Source organism: Typopeltis vanoorti, chromosome 7 (genome assembly GCF_054136105.1).
Source record: "Typopeltis vanoorti isolate ZY-2024b chromosome 7, IOZ_Tvanoo_1.0, whole genome shotgun sequence".
Taxonomy (NCBI): Eukaryota; Metazoa; Arthropoda; class Arachnida; order Uropygi; family Thelyphonidae; genus Typopeltis; species Typopeltis vanoorti.
The window spans coordinates 153,152,424-153,178,486 of NC_143555.1; the positions used below are offsets into that span (position 1 = coordinate 153,152,424).

At 39.4% G+C, this 26,063-nt stretch overlaps 1 protein-coding gene across 1 annotated transcript in view; it reads right to left on the reverse strand.

Moving 5' to 3' along the window:
* Positions 1–26,063, reverse strand: part of LOC150105222 (gamma-glutamyl hydrolase-like) — a 185,721-nt gene that overhangs the window by 138,855 nt on the left and 20,803 nt on the right. The window contains exon 3 of the mRNA XM_090395541.1: positions 8,894–8,944. Coding sequence (XP_090251667.1) covers positions 8,894–8,944 — 51 coding nt within the window. The remainder of the gene's footprint in view (positions 1–8,893; positions 8,945–26,063) is intronic.

Genomic DNA, 26,063 nt, shown 5'->3' on the forward strand with positions numbered 1-26,063 from the left:
AAGGGAATGAGATGCAACGTGGAGGCATAAGTCCTCTCTTGTGACATCTGTCAGAGAAAATCCCCAATCACTGGTAAGGCCCCTATTCAGCCATTCCCTCTCCCCTCGTGCCTGTTCCAGGCCGTGGCTATGGATATTGTGGGACCACTCCCCACCACGTCAAGAGGGAATAGATACATCCTGGTCGTCATAGACATGTTTTCCAGGTTCCCTGAGGCCGTAGCCATGAAGGATCAAACAGCCAAAACCGTAGCAGACATACTATTTGAAATTATCTTCTCAAGATACGGGACACCTGAGACCCTACTGTCAGATCAGGGCACCAACTTCACAGCCGAGGTGATCCTACAGCTGTGCAGCTCACTAGGGATAAAAAAGATTTTTACCACACCATATCACCCCCAAGCGAATGGCATGTGTGAAAGAATGAACCGCACTCTGAAACTCGCCCTAGCAAAACTAGCAGAGGAGCAGATATCAGAGTGGGATGTTCGGTTACCTCACACCCTTTTCGCGTGCAGGACTGCACTTCACTCAGCTACCAGGGAAGCGCCCGCCATAATACTTTACGGGTTTGAGCCCCTCTTCCCAAATGACTTCAGGAACTCCAGGGCAGAAACAGGCTTCCCCGATAGATGAATATTCAAACAACCTCATAAGGGACAACAAGTTAGCATATAAGTCAGTAGCAGAGACCAGTGAAGGGTGCTCTCTCCACGCAAGATTATACGCGAACAAGCTCAGGAAAACCAAAGACTTGAAGGAAGGAAGCCTGGTTCTTATGGACCAAGGTTTTAACGGAAGGGGAAAGGGGGGAAGTTCGGTAAGAACGCAATTGGACCTTTTGAGATAATTGAAAGAATAGCCCCTGTAACTTTCAGAGTCAAAGAAACCAGCCCTCATGGAAAGATCACCATTGTACATGTTTATCGCCTCAAACCATATAAAACTAGGCCAGCAAGACTGGTCTGCTTTGGTGACTGGTCTGCTTTGGTGACTTAGGAAATGCAAGAAACATGAGGGGCCAGGACAGACGTGGACCCAGGGAGAACTCCCGTCCAAACTCGTCCTGCAGCAAAGCGCGACCAAAGGAAAACGGAGGTCACAAAACAAGGAAGGAGGGAACCCCCCCAAGACGAGTACCCCCCCCCCCTTTCTTCATGAGACATAGGGAAGCCCCAGGTATTACTGGTGGAAATAACACTAATCGGGGAATCATGATGAGTGTGCTGAGCCAGGTGAAAAACCGACACACAGATACATGCTTAGGAGTAGACAAGGTGGCCAACCTTTTCCCAGAGAAAGGAAAGGATGTTGCTAAGGGAAATTTTATCATAACTTAGTTAAGAAAAAATTTTAATTAAAGGGGGGGGGCCTTTGTTGTGTCGAGAAAATGTGATGAGTCATCCCCCTTTTTCCGACCCAACATATAGTTACCTCAGAAGGAGAGCATAAGGACATACTTATGCCTCCAAATAGAAAAAGTGCTCATTAATGACCCAAGAACATGTATATATTCAGATTTGTAAATTCTAAGCAGTGTTAAAGTATCCCATAAACTAAATAGAGGAGGTTTGTTAAGTTAATTAAGGTAGAAAATCATGTATAAATTCTAAAAAGATGTGTACAAGCTAATAATAGTTTTAGGACATGTCAAAGATAGTTCGTGGCAAAGGTATCCAATCGGCAGCCGCCGTACATATGACGACACAACCGAGTGAGGGCGCTGTTTTGTAGTAGATAGGTTTCAGCGGGGATTTGAATCGCTCTTTTTCTTCTCGTTTCGTCAGTACCTGGTTTCCCCATGCGGAAGGCTGCATAGTTGTGAAAAGCTTGCCGCCATGCGTAGCAAGAGTCTTCCCTTGATATGTGTGCTACGTGGATCAAAGCTGCAGCTATAATGCGTCCAGATTCCTAAGAAGAAAGGGCCACTGATGAGTTAACGTCAGTGTATAAATCAGTGTAAAAGTGTTTCGTTTCATATGGAACAAAAGAATAGTGAAGCCGCCATTAAAGAAGGTACAGTAAGAAGATCCGAATATCCAGATAAAGCAAGAACGGTAAACAGAAATCTTTTCATATTAATATCGGAGTAACCGTGCAGTAAGGAGAACTGATCATTAAGAACACAGCCCATTTCCGTGAAGTGTTACAAGAACTGTCTGCATTTTGGACATTCTGTCTATATCTAAGAAAAGGGCATCTTAGGCTTGAGCCGAGTAGGAGACCGAGGCTACGAACTGTTTGTGTCTAAAGGACATTAATCTTATACTGTTAAGACCTAATTGAATGCCAACTAAAATTTTGGGGGAGGATTAAGTCTAAAATATAAGAAAGAGCATTGCCTCAAGAAATCTATGTCAGAGTTACAGAATTGACTTGTATATATATGTAATTAGCATGTGTGATAGTAGATTGGTAATTTAGTATATGTTGTCAGAGTCTGAGGATAGTTATATATATAAGTGAAGGAATTTGTGTCACTATAAAGGATTACAGTGTAGAAATTTTGGATGTGTTAAATTAAGAAAAGGGAGGGAACCCAGGCTCTTTTAATTTAAGGATTAACTAACTTGTATCATTATGTTTTGTGCTAAAATAAACGTATTTCTTTATGTGTAATCAAATGAGTTTGTCATGCTTTCTGTGCATTGAATTACCACTTGGAAAATTATGAACCGTGCATAAAAGGGGAATCCACTAATAATATAAGAAACGGGACCACAACTGCATACTTCATGATCCCTGCAATTTCTTTCTAAGTAATCTTGGATAGCATATCAGAATTCTGTTGCCGGCTGGCGCAGTCATTAAATAATACAAATTTGTCGGCAAGCGAATTAACTGATAATAAGTAAAGTACTAAAATTTAATGATAACAAACGATAAAGTTTAAGATAGGATAAATAAGAGATAAGACGCCAATAAAGCCACCAAGATATAACAGCATCAACATCAGTCTGACTTTGCTTTGCTCACTCCCAGTTTTGCATCATCCACAAACAGCTGGATATCACTAGGTAAACTCAACCCAATATCATTAACATAAAGATTGAAGGACAATGGCCCCAAAACTGATCCCTGCAGCACACCACTTGTGACCTTTCTCTTTCGAGATACTGCATCTTCATGTACAACTTTCTGATACCTATCTGACAGCCAGTCACTGATCCAACACAGAAGTCTATTATCTAATCCCATCTGTTTCAATTTCTTTAAGCACTTGTCATGTGGCAGTCTATAGCCTTTGCAAAATCCAAGTACACTACTGTATATGCATCTCCCTTGTCCAAGGTATTTGTCACCTTATTACAGTACATAAGTAAGTTAGTCAAACATGATCTCCTCTTAACAAACCCATGCTGATAACCACAGAGAATATTAGAAATAGGATACAGTAATGGTTTGATACCCATTTCTGTATCCTACTTCTCACCAATCTCTTCAGGACCTTCACCACAACTCCAGATATACAGACCGGCCTATGTAAAGCTACAGCCTTATCACTGCCTTTATGCAGTGGAACAATTTTACCCTCCTTCCACTCCCTTGGAACCTATGTTGTTGCAAAACTCTTATTAAAAGGCATGCCAATGCTACAGCCAGTTCCCTGGAACATTCCCTTAAGACGCGTGATGATATGTCATCAAATTGTATTGCCTTATTAACATCAAGGTTATTTATATCCTCAAATACCTTCTGCTCACTCACAATTAAGCTATCCTCACCTATGTCCTCTACACTTAAGTTCCTCATGATTTCACCCCGATCAGGATGAAACACCTTTATAAATTGATCGCTGTGTTGTTCATTCAGAATGCTCCTGAAGTTGTTCATTCAGAATCTAACATGAAAAATTTATATAATTCAAGATAATACCTGCACACCAGCAGAAAGTAAGAAAAACTTTGTTGCTGTATATGAGAATGTGCATTAATGTGTAATATATTAGAAATATTTGTTGTCAAACGGAAGACTAAATTAGAGAATTATGCCAAATTAGTGATTCTATGTAAAGGAAATATTAGCTTAAATCTGTGTCCTATTAAGCTATCTAAAATAACGTAAGTCGCCAGACAGGTAATGAGTTACAGTTCAAAGGTTGTGTTTGAACCGCACGTATCGATCATAACACCGGAGGCTACAGCACACGCGGAAAGTGACATAAGCTCACTTTCCTCGAAGACAGCACCTAACAGCAAAAGGGAGATTAAAGGATCGACTTAAGGGCATTAAAAGTAAAGGGTCGTGTGGAAAAAGGATACAGCAAAAAAGAGGGTGCTCAAACACAGAATATAAGGCAATGCACACCATATTGCAAGGCTTTTTGTTCCAAATTTTCATCTTGAGGATTCTTGACTTGTGGTCGGAGAAAAGACGAGCCAGGGTGCAACGATGTCGGACAGCGGGCTGTTTTCCTGATTATGCTGGAGAAGATTCCACGTGGAGCCGTACGTGAATCATCAGCCTATGCAGAATCGTGCCAGTCACTGGATGTTCCATTGGAGGAAGCGGAGATAGCCCTTAGTCACAGCAGAAACTAGTTCGTGTCCGCCAGCAGCGTAGTGGCCACAAAGCCAGGCGCTGAGAAAGCCAATCAAAGGATGACCAGAACAACACATGGTAGTTAATAGACCTTCGGAAGGAACTTGGTAATGTAGAGATCTTTTGTTATATGTCTCGGAAGTGATAGAAGATAGAAATTGTGTTTTATTAAGTAATATGGACAATCCTTTAGAGAACTTGGATAAAATTTTGTATTTGAAACAGCTAGTTCTGTTGGACAAGAAATTGTCAGGAATGAATCTCTAATTGTATGTGATTGAAATGATAAGTGTAATTTGTTTAGTAGGATAACCTTAATTGAGAAAGCAACAAGTTGTATAATATGTACTTTATGAATAGCATGAATGAGAGGATCTTAATTTAGTGTGATATTGTCATTTGCTTTCCATTGTTTTGCATGATTAATATTTTGATCTGTCTAAGTAAATTAGATAAAATTAGAATTGTTTATTCATCTTAGCATGAGATTTTAACATAGCCAGAGATTTAGGAGTTTTAGTATTTTGATTCAATTTAGTTGTACTTGTCTTTTAGTTCCAATAAACATGTTAAATTGCATAGCCTGAGTCATGCCTGAATTCGAGATATCAAATTACCACTTATGAAATTAGAACCTTAGCGGGAAGAATTTTGAGTATATATGTTTAAGAATAGATTATAGGTCACGACTGCAAAGTACTGAAATCTATATAACTGTATGTGAAGTGTATATTAAAGTGTATGCCAATGAATCTAGGAATATTTCCCTGAGCTTGAATTATTTCCTGTTATAGGATACTGGCTGGCGCAGCATAATACAAATTTTGCCAGTATCTGAAAAGGAAACATCTCTAGGTAGAATCAAGTTAGGCTATACAGTAGAAAGGTTAATAGAGATTAATGAGGTACATAAAGTTTAGAAATAGAGAGAAAACAATGACATAACAGCTGAATACCTCAACAATGTCTTCTGCAGCAGTTACCATTCTACCACTTTCATCCCTTAACTTCATTTTCCATGATCATTATCCTTCTACTTGCCACATATCTAAAAACCTCTCTAGGGTTTTTATTAGCCTGCTTTGCCAATTTCTGCTCATACTCTATTTTTGTTTTCCTTACTAACTGAGTCACTCTAATGGCTTGTTCTTTATATTCTTCATGTGACTGATTACCATTATTCATCTTGTACTTCCTCCAAAGTACAAGATGAATAATGAATTTGTCCAGATTTCATGCTTAAGCTCCATATTCATCCATTTTACACCAACCTTATTCAGCCTTTTGGCCTTTGGGATAAATTCATACATTGACGCTGTTATGTATTTCTTTATAAGTTCTCATGCAGCATTTATTTCCTTTCCGCTCAACTCCTCATTGTACATTATAGCTCGAAGTTGTCTCCTAAGGTTTTCATAATCACCAGCCTTATAATTCCACATATATCTTTCCTCACAAAAGTCTGCATATGACTAGCCACAACACGGGTGAGTACTTCATAATAACTTTCGCCAACTAGAAGAAAATGTGAAACCCCTCTAACAATTACATCCTCTGATGAAATGATGAGATCTAGAACGCTTGATCTGTGCATGCCTTTCTTTACATGCTGCCTAAGATAGTTATCTCTCAAGAACTCAAAAAATTCATTTTCCTTATTCCCAAATGCTATCTTTCATTCCAATCTATACTACCATAATTAAAATCACCCATAATAATTATTTTTCCTTTGTTCACTAATCCAAGTTGTTTATACATTTCTACATCACCACCTTCCACATTCCCAGGCCTATAGCAACATCCAACTAAATATGTCTTCCTCTCAACCTCCATGTTACACCACACTTCCTCCTAACCACTGCCACTATTTCCCCCTTTCATGTCTACCTTATGTGGACTTAATTCCCCTGTTATCATCAGCAACACACCCCATCTCTTCCTGCCCTTTCTATCCTCACGAAAAATACTGTACCCTTCCATTTCTATTCCGGTTAAGATATCATCTTCATTCAACCATGTTTCACTCATTCCAATGATTTGGGGCCAAATAAACTCAATCACTGAAACCATTTAATACCCTTTATTTCTGATACTTCTGGCATTTGTAAACAAACACAACAGTTCGTTTTTAGGTCTATAGCCAGTCCTATCCAAACCATATGTTGGTTGTGATTTCCCCTCTACACCTGCCAAATCACCTTTATCACTGCTTAGCACATATATCTGCTCAGTCTCCACTTCTCCACCCACATTGCAATATACTCCATCTTCATACACACATTGACTGCAGCTTTCAACATTCACTCTCTCTATGCCAGGTCTCCCTGTCTACCCGAGCTCCCCCACCCCCGTTTCCCTGTTCCTCTTGTATTCCCATTCTCTTCCTCTATCACACTACTACTACCGTTTCAATGCAGTACTACTGCAATACTACTGTTTTAATGCAGCAAAATGTAAAGTTTTGAAGTTTTGGGATACATCGATGTGAGGCTGCATACTTGATTGGATGAGCTGTACTGGAGGAAGTAGGGGAGACAAGAGATTTGGGGTGATTGATAGAAAACTGAAATTCAGGGAGCATATTGCAAAGGTGGTGAAGATAACCCAGAGGATTGCTGCAATACTGAGAAGGACGTTGACCTGCAGAGATAAAAAGTTATCATTTCATTGTATAAGAGCCTGATCAGACCACACTTAGACTATTGTTCTCAAATTTGGTCCCCAGGATTTCAAGGGGATAAATTAACTGTGGAAAGGGTACTGAGGCAGATAACAAAGATGGTTTCAGGACTGTACAATGTTAGTTATGAGGATCAGCTGAGGGAATGTGGACTACAGAGTTTGGTAGATAGAAGAAGGAGAGGTTATATGATTGAGACTTTTAAACTGTTGAGACGTAGTTACAGGGTTGACACTAGGGAGTTCTTTCGCTTGGTGGAACAGGGGCCATTCTCGAAGTTACGAAAGGAAGCTGTTAGCAAGAGGGTGAGGATTAGTTTCTTTGCATGAAGGGTGGTTGAACAGTGGAATGCATTGCCTGATAGAGTGGTGAGAGCAAGAACGGTCAACAAGTTTCAGGAGTGGTATGATAGACTGTGTGTTTACTCAAGACTCATTATGGACCTCCCACGATGAGTCTTGATAGACTTATTTCCTAGGAAGGACCTCCTGCAATGAGTTTTTTCACTCCATGGACGCCTAAATAATAATACCATATATTCCGGCGTATATGTCAACTTTTCAGTATTGAAAAAAAAGTACTAAATTTTTTAGGTCAACTTATACGCCGGGTCAAAAACTGATTGCTTTCCAAGAAAAAACTAGTACGTATCATACTCTGTTAAATTTATTAGCAATATACAAAAAGGGTAAATAAGTAAAAATATTTCAACTTATATCCAATTTATTTACAGAAAAAATTATTTCTTTTAGCAATCACAAATCTTTGAAAACTTAATAACTTATCATCCAAATCCTTTGGCAGCTTCTGTGCGATTTTCGTTTTTAGTCGAAGCATTAAATTTTTCCTTTCCATAAGCTGGCTACACCAACTCACTGTAGCTTTGAAGTTTTCGCTGTCCTTTTTATTTGCTTTGCCCCACTTCAAAGCAAATAAACGAATATTATGAATATTATTTTTCATTATAATGAGTCTATTTTGACGATTTTCTCGAACCCAATCCGCAACATTATTTTCTACAATAGGCCACTTACAAATTCCTTTCCATAATGCACACTTATTTTTTGGCATTTTCATTATTAAAGTTTCATTTTTTTCTCCAATCGCAAACTAGTTTTTTGTTTACTCCGAAGTGACATGCAGCAACACTGTTAGTATTTTCTTTTGCAAATTTAATCACTTTGCACTTAAAACTCGTGTCATATTTCATTCTTTTAAAAGGAGCCATTGCACTTAAGTTCACTATTGGTCAACTGGTCAATACGAAAAAGAAATTTTTCGAGTTGACTTATACGACAAGTATACTATAAAAACTCAAATAAACTCAAAAAATTCCGATATCAACTTATACACCAGGTAGACTTGTATGCTGGAACATACGGTAATAATAATAATTATAAAAAAGAGTAGAAAGCAAGAGGGGAAAAACCGTAGGCAGAAGTTGTGTAAGAGTATGATAAAGAAAAGTGTGTAGATTTTTTACATGGAGAATTATGGGGGAATAAAACACATTAACTAGAATATGTTGTTAATGTGCAGAGTGTTAAGAATTTTAAGGTTTAATTTGATAACTATGTTTTCAGTTGAATAAGCCTCCCCATAATGTTGACTCCATGGAGGGTACAATAATAATAATAATAATAATAATAATAACAACAACAAACTTACCCATTCACAGAATTAAAGATGTGTTTATAGTATTCCTCTTTTTGATTTACGCTGAAAAAAAAAGTATTATATTATACCAATTTGTCAGCAGATATATATAATATTTAAAAGTTGGAACTCATTCAATAGCTTTTGGCTGTCCAAGTGAAAACTTTATCTCATAGATAATATCTGAATTTTTCAACTAGATTACTCTGCTAAAATGATTCTCATAATATATTTAATCCTCCTTGATAAAAGTACATTGCAAATACAGTGAGCGCCTCCGTAACGCAATTGGAAGAACAACGGTACATTGCGCCCTTCGATTGGAATAGGCCTAAGTTCGATTCTCGTCACGACGGGAGGAATCTTTATCTGGTCGATTTCAATCGAAGGTGAGTTAGCCGATCTCATATGGAGGTAGCAGGGTTTTTCTCCCGGAAACTCGGGTTTTTTATCCCGCATACATACAAATCGGCCCTTCAGAACACACGCAATTTACAGACAAAAATTACTAGTTGTGGTGGTGTTGGAAGTGGGCGATAGATGGCGTTCATGGAGATGATTCGTAGTGGAGGTTGGGTGTAGAGACAGTTGTAGATGTCCTCCCACGATGAGTCTTCGGACTCCTTGGAGGTATCAGGAATAATAATAATAATAATAATATTGATAAAATGTGTCATTATGTTCAGTACTGGGAGAACCAATATGTGAAGTGGATGTGTTTTAATAAATTAGCTTATATTTTTCTGACCAGATTAAAATCCTTTCTGTAAGAAATGAAATATTATGTGACTAACAGAAAGTCCACTGAGAATAAATCAATAAATAAATTACAAAATATATAAAAAAAACAAATTAAATAACTATGAAAACTGGTTTAAACGTCTTAAGATGACAGATTGAATTAATCTTAAAGTTTAATGGTAAACAGATATTTAATTAATAAATACTGCAATTTTTTCTACTATCAAAGCAGCATTATTCATGCACAAAATTGCGACACTATGCATAGGCAGTATGTCAGTTAGTGACTTATGAAAATAACCTCTGTTGTTGAATTTGTACATCAATGATATAGGAAATGACTTGACAGAAAATATTCATTTGCTTGTTGATGCTTGTTTGCTAAACTGGGAAGAATGATGGTAAATGAAGGTTATACAGAGATCCTATAGGAAGACTTAAATAAACTCGGAGTATGGACAAAGGCAAATGGCTTCCTGTTTAATGTGGCCAAGTGTAAGGTGATGCACTTTGGGAAGAAGAAGAGATCACAAGTTGTACAATATCGATGAAACTGATGAGACCAGGGACTTGAGTGTGATTGTGGATAAAGAGTTGAAGTTTAGATGGCATATAGGGAAGGTAGCCCAAACAAAGTAGCACATTAGATTACATGGTTGTTGAAGAACACACCAACAAGCAGGGATAGAGAGGTCATTGTTCCCCTATATAAGCCTTTAATAAGTCACATCTAGACTACTGCATGCAGATCTAGACACCTGGATTCTGTGAAGATGAAGAAGTGGTGGAGGGGATCCAGAAGCAAGTGGCAAAGATTGTGGCAAGTCTATGGAATGCTCCCTATAAGAAAAGACTGATGGTCTGTGGACTTCAAAAAGATAGAAGCATATAAGCTTCCAAAAAGATGATATAAGCTGTAAGTTATTAAAGGAGTTTTACAGGACTGACAATGAAGACATTTTTCAGCACATGGCAGAAAAGAAGAGAACAAGGTTCATCCATGGAAATTGTGTAAGAGTTTAGCAAGAGTGTTAGAACTAGACTTTTTGCTTGGAGGTGATGAATGAGTGGAATGGGTTGCTAGAGGTGGTTGTGAGTGCACTGTCAGTGAATGAGTTTAAGGAGCAGTATGATAGGTATTGCATGAATAATTGATCTCCTATGATGGCACCTTTATAATAATGATAATCATAATAAATCTGGTAGAAGGCTTTTTGATTCCAGAACTCAGATATTCATCCTACACACAGGAAAATCATCAATAAGAACACACACAATTTACAGACAAAAAATATTTGTGGTGGTAGTAGGCATTTTCCCACGCAAAATCTCATTTTGCATGGGAAACCAAGGGCTTGGAATCAGAAATGAGAGGTGAAAGATTAATTCAATTCTGTGAAACCAATAACCTAATAATTGCCAACACACTGTTTAAACATCCTCCCAGACTATATACCTGGACAAGCCCTGGGGACATCTATAGAAACCAAACTGACTACATAATAATAAGCAAAAGATTCCAAAATGCAATAACACAAACAAAAACATATCCTGGAGCAGACATAGGATCGGACCATAACCCAGTGATTGCAAAAATCAAAATAAAACTACTCAAGATACCACGCCAACCATTCATAAGAGAAACTTATAATTCAGACTCACTTAACAACCAAGAAGTTAAAGACTGCTTTATAAAAGAATTCACAAAATCCCTTAACAAGTCTGACACCACAACTCACACAGAAATAGAACGCCAACTGATGAAATTAACATGAACTGGCAAACATTCAAGAATACCATCAATGAAGCAGCCAAAAATACACTCCCACAATTAAAAAGGGAAAGGAATAAACCTTGGATGAATGAAAAAATACTGACGTTGATGGAACAAAGAAAAAAGTTAAAGAACAAACCTGAATATAAAAACATGAATAAAGAAATAAAAAAAAATGCAGGAAAGCCAAAGAGGAATGGATTAAATATAAATGTATAGATATAGAAAACCTTGATAGAAAACACAGAAGCAGAGAAATGCATGAAAATATCAGAGAAATGACAAGCAGGACAAATACAGCAAACCATGCAAGTGTCATTAGAAACTCAAGAGACCATATTCTAATGGATAAAAAAGAAATCATGGAAAGATGGATTGAATACACAAGGAAATTATAATAACAATAAAGAAATGATATTCCTGAACAGACTGATTTAGAAGGACCATCCATTTTATTCCGTGAAGTTGAAAATGCCGTCAGTAGAACCACATAAAGCTGCAGGAATAGATAACATCTTGGCAGAATGATTGAGGGCTCTCGATGAAGGAGGACTGAAATTTCTAACAAAATTATGCAATGAAATATACGAGACTGGATTTCTACCCAAAGATATTAATCACTCAATTTTCGTTCCAATTCCCAAAAAAACAAAAGCTACAAGATGTGAAAAGTTCAGGACAATCAGCCTCATCAGTCAAGTATCAAAAGTCCTCCTATTCGTTATTCTTGAAAGAAATAAAAAATAAATAAACATAGAAATAAATGATATACAAAGTGGCTTCAAGGAAAATGTAGGTACAAGAGAAGGTATTTTCAACGTCAGAACCATCATAGAAAGATGTCTAGAAAAACAAAAAGATGTGTACCTCTGCTTCATAGACTATAAAAAGGCATTCGACAAGGTCCAACATGAACAATTAATTGAAATCCTTTCAAAAATAGGCATGGATGGAAAAGACATTAGGCTATTAACTAATCTTTACTGGGAACAGACTGCATCTTTGAAAATAAATAGAGAGATCTCAGAAGAATTCCCAGTTCAGAAAGGTGTGAGACAAGGCTGTGTCTTTTCTCCAATTCTCTTTAACCTATACACAGAAGAAATATTTAATAAAATTAGTAACCTCAATGGAATCACTGTAGGGGGCAGAAATATTAATAACCTAAGATATGCAGATGACACGGTTCTTCTAGCTGAAAGCAAATATGATCTCAAAACTCTTATAGATGAAACCCTCAAGTATAGCAAACAGTATGGCCTCAGTTTCAACTTTAAAAAGACAAAAATCATGATAATTTCAAGAGAAAATAAAATACCAAAAATATGCATCGATATAAAAGGAAATAAATTAGAACAGGTGCAAAAATACATATACCTCGGACACTTAATGACAGAGAATGGCAGGACAAAAGATGAAATTAGAAAAAGGATTGAAATCGCAAGGTCAACTTTCAACAGTATGAAAAATCTACTAACATCTAAAGAATTAAATCTGAAAACAAGACTAAGAATCTCCAAATGCTACATATGGTCTACATTATTATATGGAGTAGAGACATGGACACTCTCCAATCTGAGTGAAAAAACTGGAGGTCTTTGAAATGTGGATGCTGCGAAGAATTATGAGAATATCATGGAAAGAAAAAAAGACAAATGAAGAGGTACTAGGGATGGCAGGCATCAACAGGAGTCTGATGAAAGAAATTAAAAAGAGAAAAGTCAGATATTTTGGACATATTCTGAGACATAACTGCCTACAAAGGACACTTCTTGAAGGAACTGTTGAGGGAAAGAGAAAGAGAGGAAGACAAAGACTGGAGTGGATGAAAAATATAGAAGACTGTACCTATCTCTCATATGAGGGATGCAGCAGAGAGGTGCATAATAGGACATGGTGGAGACACATGGTAGTCAATCTCCTGGAGGGAGAAGACACCTAACAGGACAGGAGTAGGCATTATATTTTGATAGCAGCAGTGTCATTGCAGTAGTAGCAGTTAGAGAAATAAGTAGGGACAATAGTGAATTGTGTATAGTGGAGTAAAGTGCTCTACTATGATGAGTCCTTAGACTCCTTCGAGGTGTCACATAATAATAATAATAATATACTATTATATGGATCTCAACTTCATGCCAAGTAGCTTGAAAATCTTCATATGTACTCAGTGCCGGATTTACGTATAAGCTAAAAAAGCTACAGCTTAGGGCCTCTCGATCTGCTGGGGCCTCAAATAAAAAAACAAAAAGATCAGCTGATGTAATTTAAAACAGTAGGGGGCCTCTGGGTTTTGTATAGCTTAGGGCCTCGGCAAGTCTAAATCCGGCCCTGTATGTACTACAATGTTTCACTTCCACTCTTAAAGGATACAATTCCTCTGCTATCATTAACAGCACTCCCCTTCCTCTCTTGTATTATAAAAGGCAGCTGGAATACTAGCTACCTTTTACAATAGAACTAGATTACTGAAGCTAAAGAGCACTCAGATTAACGAACCCATGCTGACCTTCAGATATATTACCCTCATTTGCTTAAATTTGTATACAATCTCTTACTAATTTCTTCAAAATCTTAATAAATTTGTAATAAATTGCTTAAATTTGTATACAATCTCTTACTAATTTCTTCAAAATCTTAATAAGCACAGAAGAAATACAAATGGTCTATAGTTTGATACTTCCATATGCAATGCCACTCAGTTCCTTAGCACATTCTCTTGAAACAGGACAGAATCTCATCCAGTTCTACTACCTTATTAACTTCCACAGCACATAGTATTCGAAATACACCCCCCCCCCAAGAATAAAACCTGTTTTTCGGATGAACATTTAAATAAACTAATCATGAAATACCTTCACTACATCATCAACATTAGTAACTTGACCCCCCCCCTTTTTTTTTACATTTTAACAGTCATGTTTCTGGTATCATTTCTTCTCCTACTGGTCACATAAAGAACAGCAAAAGCCGATTATGAAAGGAAACTAGCTATGCAAGCAAAAGAAAATCCCAAGCAGTTTTTTCAATATGCTGCAAGCAAGAAAAAAACTGTACATGGCAAAATGATTTTAAGGAATGACGATGGTAAGGAGGTCACTGAACCAGTCGATATAGTGGAGTTACTGAGCACGCACTTTGCAAAAGTATATCATCCAGGTGGTGACATTGAAAAAATGAAGGAACCATTAGTTTATACGGGAATTGTGATGAATGAAGTGGAGGTGAATAGTCTATTACAGAACCTTAATGTGAATACATCTGTGGGATTGGATGGTATACCGGCATGGGTCTTGCGTGAAGCGGCTAAGGAATTATCAGTGCCCTTGACCATGTTGTTTAAATTGAGTCTCGGGTCTGGTTTAGTCCCGAAGGCGTGGAAAGAGGGGAAAATAGTTTCACTGCATAAAGGAGAATCCAAGACTATGGTGGCAAATTAACGACCGATCAGCATATCAGGAGTCGTTGTCAAGGTCTTGGAGAAAGTAATCAAGGGAAAAATACAGGAATGGATTGATGAAAATGAGATACTGTACAGGGGACAGCATGGCTTTGTGAAGGGTAGATCATGCCTCAGTAACTTCCTCAAGTTTTATAACAGGGTGACGGCTGAACTGGATAAGGGAAATGGGTTTACAGTGATACTGCTGGACCTGGCAAAGGCGTTTGACAGGATACCACATGGAATTCTAATCCGTAAATTACAACATATGGGAATGGATATAGGGTTGGTGAGATGGATAGGTGGGTGGTTGATGGAGAGATATCAAAGAGTAGTTTATTCAGGAGTAGAGTCCAAAAGACGGTCTGTGACTAGTGGTGTGCCGCAGGGTTCTGTTCTTGGACCACTGCTGTTTAATCTGTTCATTAACGATATAGGGAAGGATCTAAGTGGAACAGTTCATTTGTTCGCTGATGATGCAAAGTTGAGTAGGGCGATAGTGAATGCAGAAGATGTCAAAATCTTGAAGAATGACTTAGATAGATTGGAGTTCTGGGCTAAGGAGAATGGATGTCATTTTAATGTGGCAAAATGTAAGGTTATGCATTTTGGGGTGAAAAGATTAGCAGCAGTATATCACATTGGTGGAACTGTACTCCAAGAGATTGATGAGGACAGGGACTTGGGAGTGTTGGTGGATAGGGAGTTGATAATTTAGGCGGCACATTGCAAAAGTAGCTAAATCAGCTCATCAACTCACTTGGTTGTTAAAAAATACCTTGACGAGCAGAGACAAGCAAGTTATTGTACCTCTGTACTGAGCCCTGATAAGACCTCATCTCGACTACTGCGCCCAGATTTGGTCACCTCGGTTCCTTTTTGATGGTGAGGAGGTAGAGAGGATCCAGAGGCGAGTGACTAAGATGATAGCAGGTCTATGGAATGAACCATATGAGAACAGGTTGAAGATTTGTGGGTTGCAGAAACTAGTTGATAGGCGGAAAAGGGGAGATATGATTGAGACATTCAAATTGCTAAAAGGATTCTATAGGATTAATTCAGAGGATATTTTTGAGATCAGGACTGGTGGTGGGAGAACTAGGGGACACTTATGGAAGCTGGGCAAGAATGTGGTTAGCAGGGGTGTTAGAGCTGGGTTCTTTACTTTTAGAGTGGTAAATGAGTGGAATAAGCTGCCAGAGTCTGTTGTGGGTGCTATGACAGTGAGCGAGTTCAAGGCAAGGTATGATAGATACTGTGAGAATGTCGAATAGTTGTGTGGACTCGATGAGTCTAAAGACTCCCTGGAGTAGGTAGCCCAAAATAATAATAATAATAATAATAATAATAATGAAAGGTTTGCTTACGCTTGTATCTGCCAAAACTTTTATAGTCTCTATATTCAGCATGAAACTCTTGTAGTTTCTCTATTCAGCTTTGAAATAATGCTGGATTCAATATCCACTTAATTTCAATAATTTTGCATTGCCGAAGTGAAGTCTTTTGTCTCTCTTTTTCAGTATTCCTTAAAGATTTTTCTTGGATCTCAAGAGATCAGTCTCTATTAAGATGTATTCTTCTCTGTTGATCCAGTCTTGTCTTCCTTGCTACTAGTCACTTTTCTGGCTTGAGTCATATTACTTATGTAACTGACCTGCCTCTTTAGACTTTCCACAACCAATTTTCATCCATGGTCATCCACTTTATGCCAAGTTGTGTTATCGTTTGTGTTATCCTTGAAATATAAAATTTTCCACTGCTGTTGATAAATATACCTTAACTGGCTCACGTGCATTGCTGATCTCTCTTCCTTCAAATTCTTCCATCCATGAAACTGCTTCAAGTTAATTTTTAAGACTCTAAGACTGTTATAATCGCCTGTCTTAAAATTCCAAATAATGTTATAATCCCCTTTCTCAAGTTAAGGGGATAATAAATCCCTCATTATTATAAAGCCGGATAAGAAACTCGGAGATCGAAATCTAAGAGTTTCATGTCAAAGAACTATTGGAGAGTCCAAGCGTAAGTCAACACCTGGTAGTACAACCCTAGGGAAACTTGGAGCAAACTCCATCACTATCTTTAATATTTTCTCATAATGTAAAATGCAGCTCCTAGGAGATGTATTACTGTTTTACATTATGAGGAAGGTCACTACCCAGACCGGTTTCGACCTTTATTGAGGTCTCATCTGGGTAGTGACCTTCCTCATAATTTAAAATAGTAATACATCTCCTAGGAGCTGCGTTTTACATTATGAGAAAATATTAAGGATAGTGATGGAGCTTGCTCCACCTTTGCTCCGAGTTGCCCTAGTGTTGACTTACGCTTGGACTCGCTGAAAGTTGACTTACTCGCCAAAGGTTCTTCGGCATGAAACTCTTAAAGCTTAGATTTCGATCTCTGAGTTTCTTATCCGGCTTTAAAATAATGAGGGATTTATTATCCCCTTAACTTAATTTACGTCACCGGAAAAAATAGCCTCTTGGCTCTTTAGTGTAGTAAATTCCTTTCTCCTTGATACTTCTTCATTTCTTTTCATCCTCCAAGTCAAGGCTATATGTCACTCTCACCATCCAGCTTCCTTTCGTTACTTCCAGGGATAGCCCCTTGTCATCGCTCCTTCCTGCCATTCCACCAAGTGAAAGAACTCCCCCAAAGTCTACTCTGTAACTGCCTCTCGATCATATCACCTCTCCTTTTTCTATCCACCAAACTCTGCAGTCCACATTCCCTCAGTCGATCCTCATAACTGACATTGTACAGTCCTGAAGCCATCTTTGCTATCCGCCTCTGTACCCTTTCCACAGTTAATTTATCCCCTTCAAATTCTGGGGACCAAATCTGAAAACAATAGTCTAAGCGTGGTCTGATCAGGATCTTATACAACTGAATGATAACTCTTTTATCTCTGCAGGTCAGCGTCCTTCTTAGTATTGCAGCAATCCTCTAGGTTACCTTCACCACCTTTGCAATATGCTCCCTGAATTTCAGTTTTCTATCAATCATCACCCCGAGATCGCTTGTCTCCCCCTACTTCTTCCAGTATAGCTCCTCCAATCGAGTATGCATCCTCCAATCAATGTATCCCAAACTTCAAAACTTTACATTTTGCTGCATTAAATCGAAACCCCCCATTCATTTTCCCATCTTTCCAGTTTATTCAAATCCTCTTGCAGGGCTGCCATATCTGCACTATTACTGATAACCCTTCCCAGCTTCACATCATCTGCAAACAGCTGAATATCCCCTTGCAATCCATTGATAATGTCATTGATATAAAGGTTGAACAATACACGTCCCAGTATCGAGCCCTGTCGAACTCCACTTGTAACCTTCTTCTTCCTTGATATTGCCCCACCATACACAACTCTCTGATACTATCAGGCAGCCAATCCTGAATCCATTTGACTAACCCAGCATTTAAACCCATGTGCTGCAACTTAAATATCAGCTCATGTGGCACCCCATCTTTGATACACCTGCATGTCTATTTATCTTCCAAGTCAAAACTACATGGTCACTCTCTCCAACTGGCAGGAGAGATGTCATTTCACTTATTATCAGCTCTTCTGATGCTATGACCAAATCCAAAAACTCTTGAACCTCATGTTCTCTCTATTACATGTTTCCTAAGACATTTGTTCCTCAAGAATTCTAGAAATTCCATCCCCTTATTACTACATGCATTTTCCTCTTCCCAGTTTATACTGCTGTAGTTAAAATCTCCTATAACAATCAATCTTCTTGCACTTGCCAAGCACAACTGCCTAAACGTCTGCTGGTCCCCACCCTCTGTGCTCCCATTATACAGTGGGATATTTAGTGGGATTTGTAGCAACATCCCACTAACATCATATGCTTGCAAATCCATTAGTGTCACTGCTTTCCAAAGCCTTCACTCTTAAATTCATTACTTATTATAAGCAGTACTCCCTCACCAAGTTTTCCTTTCCTATCCTGCTGAAAATGCTGTACCCTGCCACTTCAATTCCTGTTATTATATCATCCTCCGTCAGCCATGTCTCAGATATCGCAATAATCTTTGGCCATTCTGATGCTATCAGTGCCACCAATTCATCTCCTTTATTTTGGATACTCCTGACATTATTATAGAAAATAAAAATGTCACTGTTTCTATACCTATCATTGTCCCCTCTCAACCCCACTGAACTCAGTGTTACCTGATGTTGTCCCCCTTCTCCCAAGCACCCATTCCCACAAGAGGCTACCCCTGCTACCATCCATCCCAGAAATTCTAGTTTCCCTGCATTGACACACTAACTCGAAAGTTCCCTTTTGTCCAAGCATCCACATATTCCAATTCTCTCTTCTGACACATTCTGGCTATTATGCTATTCGGTATTACTGCTCTTCTGCTCAGCTTGTTACTATCATACCTGGGCAACACACACACACAATCTTTCCTCTCTGCATTTTCTTTTGCACAACCTCAAGCAAGAATCTCAGATCTCTCGCCACCCAATTTACATTGCCTCTCAAGTCATTCATGCCCACCATCACAATCATTTCATCCATCCTTTCACCCCTCTTAATTGCCATAGCCACATTTTCTATCATCCCTCCTGGCAAACACACCTCTGGCATCCTATCTCGCACACCAGAGATCATAGTCTCCATACATCACACCTCTTACCACTCTGTTCCTTGATTGCTCACCTGCATCTCTCATTCTCTCTTCTCTAATGCTTTCTCTCTATGTTTCCCTACTTACCTGCTTCCCTGGCATCACTCTATCCCTGGTTCCAGCACTCTGATGTAGCAACATACCTTTAAATATCCTGTCCAAATCACTTCCACTTTAGGTGTAAAATGGATGAATAATAAAGAGATTAAGCATGTGATACAGAGAAAAAAAGGACATTATGGAGGCAGCATAGAAGTAGTAGTAATAATCAGTTCCATGAGGATTACAAAGACCAGGCAAGGCAGGTGACTTGGTTGGTAAGGGTAGCAAAAGTGAGATATGAGCAACAGTTAGCTAATGAAGCCAAAAAGAATCCTAGGGAGTTCTTAATATGTAGCCAGCAAAAAAAAAAAAAAGAATGATTATGGAAGGATGACATTGATTGGAGAAAATGGTATGAAGACAGCTGTTGCAGAAGATATAGTGGAGATACTTAATGAGCAGCATAAAGGTCTTTCAATTTTGTGAATGTGACTTCATGGAGAGACTGAAAGCAGTTGATGATGGGGAGGAGAGACTGACTGTAAGTAAGCAAGAGGTGTACAGGGAATTGAGCAAACCAGATGTTAACAAGGCTGTGGGACTTTATTTATTTATTTATTCTTATGGCAAAAGGAATATAGAATAGCTACAGGTCAATGTCCAGTCTGGAAAGCCAATCCAGGCCTCATCCGTCACCTTGTGGATGTCCTGTTGGCCGCCACCGTGAAATTGGCACCTTGGACAGTCATTCACAATATGAGTAATCGTCTGAGTCACGGGAGAACAATCACAATAAGGGTGGTCTAACAGCCTCCATTTATGTAGTAGGTAGCCACATCTGCCCTGGATAGTTCTGATCCTGTTGATTGATGAGCAAATCTTCCTAGGAAGATCAAAACCAGGCTGCAGAGCACAGAGATCTTCTACCAGGAAGCCGTTTATTGGAAAATTGCTGGACGCGTATTCTCTCCATATGTCAGGTGTTGATGGCAGGGCAGCTGAAGAAAGTTTGTCATGGACCAGAAACGCTTTCTAGATTTTAGGCGAAGAATAAGTGGATTTATGAGAATCTGGTGAAGGGGCATGAGTGGTTTGCTCAGTGCTTTATTAAATTCTTTAATCAAGGCTTGTCTTTTCCATATGTTTCGTGGAGCAATGTTAGATAGGAGGCAGCCAGGAGAGAGAGAGAGAGAGAGAGAGAGAGAGAGAGAGAGAGAGAGAGAGAGAGAGAGAGGGGGGCACTTCTCACTGTCCCACTAATTGTGTGCATGGTAGAGTTTAGCTGGGTGTCTATAATGTTAGTGTGTGCACTTCTTTTCCAGACAGGGGCACAATATTCTGCTGCAGAGAATGCCAGGGCTAGTGCAGATGACCTTAGAACTTCCAGAAACAACCTGAGGTTGCACCACAACCCAGGTTGTTTCTATAGGTTAGGCTTCTGTCCAGGCTCACTCCAAGGTATTTTGGGTGAGGCTCGTGTTCTACCATTTTTCCACAGAAAGAAAGGTTGATGTGTTGATTCGCCTCTGCACTGTTCAGGTGAAATACTGTGGACACAGTTTTTGTTGGATTTGGCTTCAAGTACCACTGCTTGAAGTACTTCCAGGATGTTCAGGTCAGTGTTTGAGTTTGATTCCAGGTTGGCAAAGGAGGTAGATTGATGTAAGATCTAGGTCATCAGCGTACATATACTTGTTTGAGCTGGTATGTGGTAAGTTGTACACTTAGATGTTAAAGAGTAAAGGGGATAACACAGAGCCCTGTGGGAGACCGTTGTGAAGGAATCTGGGCCTTCTGCCAATATGGACCCAGATCTTTCTGTTGCAAAGAATGGATTCAAATAGCTGGAAAGTTTTTTTGCACCTTATAATGTTTCTAGCTTTAGGAGGAGGCCCCTGATCCAGACTGTGTCATAAGCTGATGTTAGGTAAATGAAAGTAGCTCCAGATTTAAGTATCTTCTGGATGCCTGCTTCAATCTGTGTTGTCAAGGCCAGGACCTGGTCACAGCAACTTCTTCCCTGATTGAAGCCAGCTTGTTCAATCGGGAGTGCTCTTTCGATGAGTGGCGAAATTCTTTTAAGTAAAATTCTTTCAAAGAGTTAAGAAGTGGAGCAAAGCAAGGAGATAGGTCATAGATTTTTGACATCATTTGGATCTTTCCCTGGTTTGGGCACAGCAATTATTTTGGCTTCCTGCCACAGATTTGGTAGTTTTCCAGTCATTATAATATTTGAGAAAAGGGAAACCAGCCATGTTTGGCCTTGTTACCGAGATGTTTACAGAAACTCAGGGAGGACACTATCCACTAATGCAGCCTTGCCATTCTTGGTGAGTTTTAAGGCTATCTGTACCTCTTCCCAAGATACTGGGTGTACAAGTTCAGGAAGTTCGGGGCCTGTCTTCAGGATTTGTCTGATGGAAGATTGCACAGTAATTTTCCTGATAGAGCTGGGACATATCTTGGAGGTTTTCAATAAATGATTAGCCATTTGATCAGTAGTTATCTCTGTTGTTTTTGCATGTTGTTGGTTCTGCCCCACCTAATTTTCTCAGCAGTGACCAGCTTTTCTGGATACATGTGGTGAAAATGAATTCATGGATGGTTAAGATCCATCTTTCCTTTCTGCTTTTATCCAGCATTGCTATGAGCACCTTAGCAACAGTTGGGTCTTCAATCTCTTCATATTTGGCTAAAAGTTCCTCAGTTTCTCTACTCCAGCATGGGATGTATTGTTTTCTGTGGCCACATATTCTAAAGGAATGTGCCAGGGAGTTAACATCTGCCTTTACATATTTTTAGTATGAGTCTTGCACTGGGTCAAGTTCCTAAGGAATGGAAGGAGGGCAAGATTGTGCTACTTCATAAAAGAGGTAGAACTCAAGCATCAAATTATAGGCCTATCTGTGTGTCAGGTGTTGTGGTTAAGTTGTTGGAGAAGGTGTGAGAACTAGGATCCATAATTGGGTTACCAACTATGCTATTATGTTTGATGGACAGCATGGATTTGTTAAAGGGAGGTCATGTTTTAGTAATCTATTTATTTATTACAATAAATAGATTACTAATTAATAATAGATTACTATATTAATAAATAGAAGAGGAGAGAATGGAAACAGTAGAAGAGAGAGGTATGGGAATGAAAGAAGAGGAGAGAATGGAAACAATAGGAGCGAGGGAATGGTAAGAGGTATAATGTATGGTGACTCAATGATCTGTGGTGTTCAAGACAGGATGCATGAGGAGTGTTTGACAGGAGGAACAATAGAAAGGGTGGCTATAGCAATTAAGAGAGGTGAAAGGGTGGATGAGATGATTGTGATGGTAGGAACGAATGACTTGAGTGGTAATGTAAGTCAGGCAGCGAGAGATATGAGATTTTTGCTTGAGACTGTATGGAAGAAGACAGAGAGAGGAAAAATAGTGTGCGTGTTGCCTAGGTATGATAATGGTGAGCTGAGCAGAAGAGCGGTGATATTGAATGGCATAATAGCGAGAATGTGTGACAAGAGAGGACTGGTATATGTGGATGCTTGGAGTGCGTTTGAGGAAAGAGAGGAATTGTATGCGAGAGACCGTTTACATTTGAATGAGGAAGGACGTAGGCATCTGGAGAGATTGCTGTTCTGAACGAGTCAGTGTGTCCCAGGGAGGATGACAGCAGGGGTGGCTTCTTGTGGGAATGGATACTTGGGACAAGGGAGACAATGTCAGGTAACACTGAGTCCAGTGAAGTTTAGAAGGAATAATGCTGGGTACAGAAACAATGGCATTTATATGCTTTATACTAATGCCAGGAGTATCCGGAATAAGGGAGAGGAATTGGTGGCGCAGATAGCATCAGCCTGGCCAAAAATTATTGCGATCACTGAGACGTGGTTGACAGAAGGGGATATAACAACAGGAATAGAAGTCGCTGGGTATAGCATTTTTCGTCAGGATAGGAGGGGAAAGCATGGTGGTGGGGTAATGCTTATGATAAGTGATGACCTATGTCCTCTAAGAGTGGAGAATTTGGAAGGAAGTGAGACAAATGATTTTGAGAGCGTATGGTGTGAGGTAGAGGTTGGCAAGACAGGATATTTAGTGGGGTGTTGCTACAGACCCAGGAGCACAGAGGATGGGGACCAGGAGATGTTTAGACAGCTAAGTTTGGCAAGTGCAAGAAGAATGATTGTTATGGGAGATTTTAACTTCAGTAGTATAAATTGGAGAGAGGAAGAAGCATGTAGCAATAGGGGAATGGAATTTCTAGAATTCTTGAGGGACAAATGTCTTAGGCAACATGTAACAGAGGGAACAAGAGGTTCAAAAGTTTTGGATTTGGTTATAGCATCAGAAGAGTTGATAATAACTGAGTTGAAGTCTCTCCCACCAGTTGGAGAGAGTGACCATATGGTGTTGACTTGGAAAATGAATAGACATGCAGGAGTATCAAAGAGACAGGAACTTATGTGGAATTATAAGTCAAGTGATTATAATAGTCTTAGATGTCAACTTCGGGAAGTTTCATGGAGGGAGGAATTGGAAGGCCGGGATATCACTAGTGCATGGGAAATTGTGAAAGAATATTTCTTATCAGCAATGGTAAGTTGTATACCAAAAGTGAAGAAGAGGACGCAATTTGGAGTAAAGTGGATGACAAACAATATTAAACAGGAATTGCATGCAAAAAAGCGGCTATGGAAGAGATATAAGGAGACAGGCGAAGAGATGCATGAGGAATATAAGACACAGGCCAGAAGAGTGACTAGTGTGGTAAGGAAAGCGAAACTGGAATATGAGAGGAGATTGGCCCTAAGATTCAAAGAAAATCCTAGGGAATTTTTTAGCTATGTGACCAGTAGGAGGAGAAATGACTGTGGAAGAATGATATTGTGGGATAAAAATGGGAATAGAGTGACTGATGCAGAGGACATAGTGGAATTGTTCAATGAACACTTTATTGGAGTATTTCATCCTAGAGGAGTCAGTTTTAATGCTAGAGGGATAGGACTGGTTCGAGGTCTGGAGGTACAGGAGGAGAGTGTGTTTCAGATACTGAGTACTCTGGATGTCAGTAAAGCTGTGGGACTGGATGGTATTTCACCACGAGTTTTGAGAGAATGTGCTAGGGAATTGACAGTGCCTTTAACGTGGCTTTTCAATGAAAGTCTGGCTTTGGCAAAGGTGCCCAGGGAATGGAAGGAAGGTAAGATAGTGCCATTGCATAAGGGTGGTAACAGACTGGAAGTGTCTAATTATAGGCCAGTCTGTGTCATCAGTAGTTGTTAAGATCTTGGAGAAAGTAGTGAGGGACCGTACACAGCATTGGGCAGATGAGGGTAATGTTATCTGTGAGAATCAACATGGATTTGTGAAAGGACGCTCTTGTTTTAGCAATATGCTAGCCTTTTATAACAAAGTTACAAGAACATTAGATGAGGGAAAGGCATATACTGCAATTTTCTTAGACTTGGCGAAGGCATTTGACAGGGTGCCACATGATAAGCTGATATTTAAGTTGCAGCACATGGGTCTGGATGTCAGATTGGTCAACTGGATTCAGGATTGGCTGTCTAATAGGTATCAGAGAGTTGTGTATGGTGGAGCAGTTTCCAGGAGGAGGAGGGTTACAAGTGGGGTCCCACAGGGCTCAGTACTAGGATCTATATTGTTTAACCTTTATATCAATGACATAGCCAGTGGATTGCAGGGGATATTCAGTTGTTTGCGGATGATGCGAAGCTGGGAAGGATTATTAGTAATAGTTCAGATGTGGTAGCCCTGCAAGAGGATTTAAATAAGCTAGATAGATGGGTAAATAAATGGGGGTATCAGTTTAATGCAGCAAAATGTAAGGTCTTGAGGTTTGGGAAACATAGAAGGGATGCTGCATACTCTATGGGAGGAGTTATACTGGAGGAAGTAGGGGAGACAAGAGATCTGGGGTTGATGATTGATAGAAACCTGAAGTTTAGGGGACATATTGCAAAGGTGGTGAAGGTAACACAGAGGATTGCTGCTATTATGAGAAGGACACTGACCTGCAGAGATAAGAGGGTTATCATTCCGTTGTATAAGTCTCTGATCAGACCACACTTGGACTATTGTTCTCAGATTTGGTCCCCAAGATTTGAAGGGGATAAATTAACTGTGGAAAGGATACAAAGACGGATGACAAAGATGGTTTCAGGACTGTACAAGGATAGTTATGAGGATCGGCTGAGAGAATGTGGACTGCAGAGTTTGGTGGATAGAAGAAGGAGAGGTGATATGATTGAGACTTTTAAACTGTTGAGAGGTGGTTACAGGGTTGACACTGGGGAGTTCTTTCGCTTGGTTGAACAGCGGGAAGGAGTGATGACAAGAGGCCATCCCTGGAAGTTACGAAAGGAAACTGTGAGCAAGAGGGTAAGGAGTGGTTTCTTTGTGTGGAGGGTGGTTGAGCCGTGGAATGCATTGCCTGATGGAGTGGTGGGAGTGAGAACGGTCAGTGAGTTTAAAGAGTGGTATGATAGACTTTGTGTTTCTCAGGGGGGGACCTCCCCTCGATGAG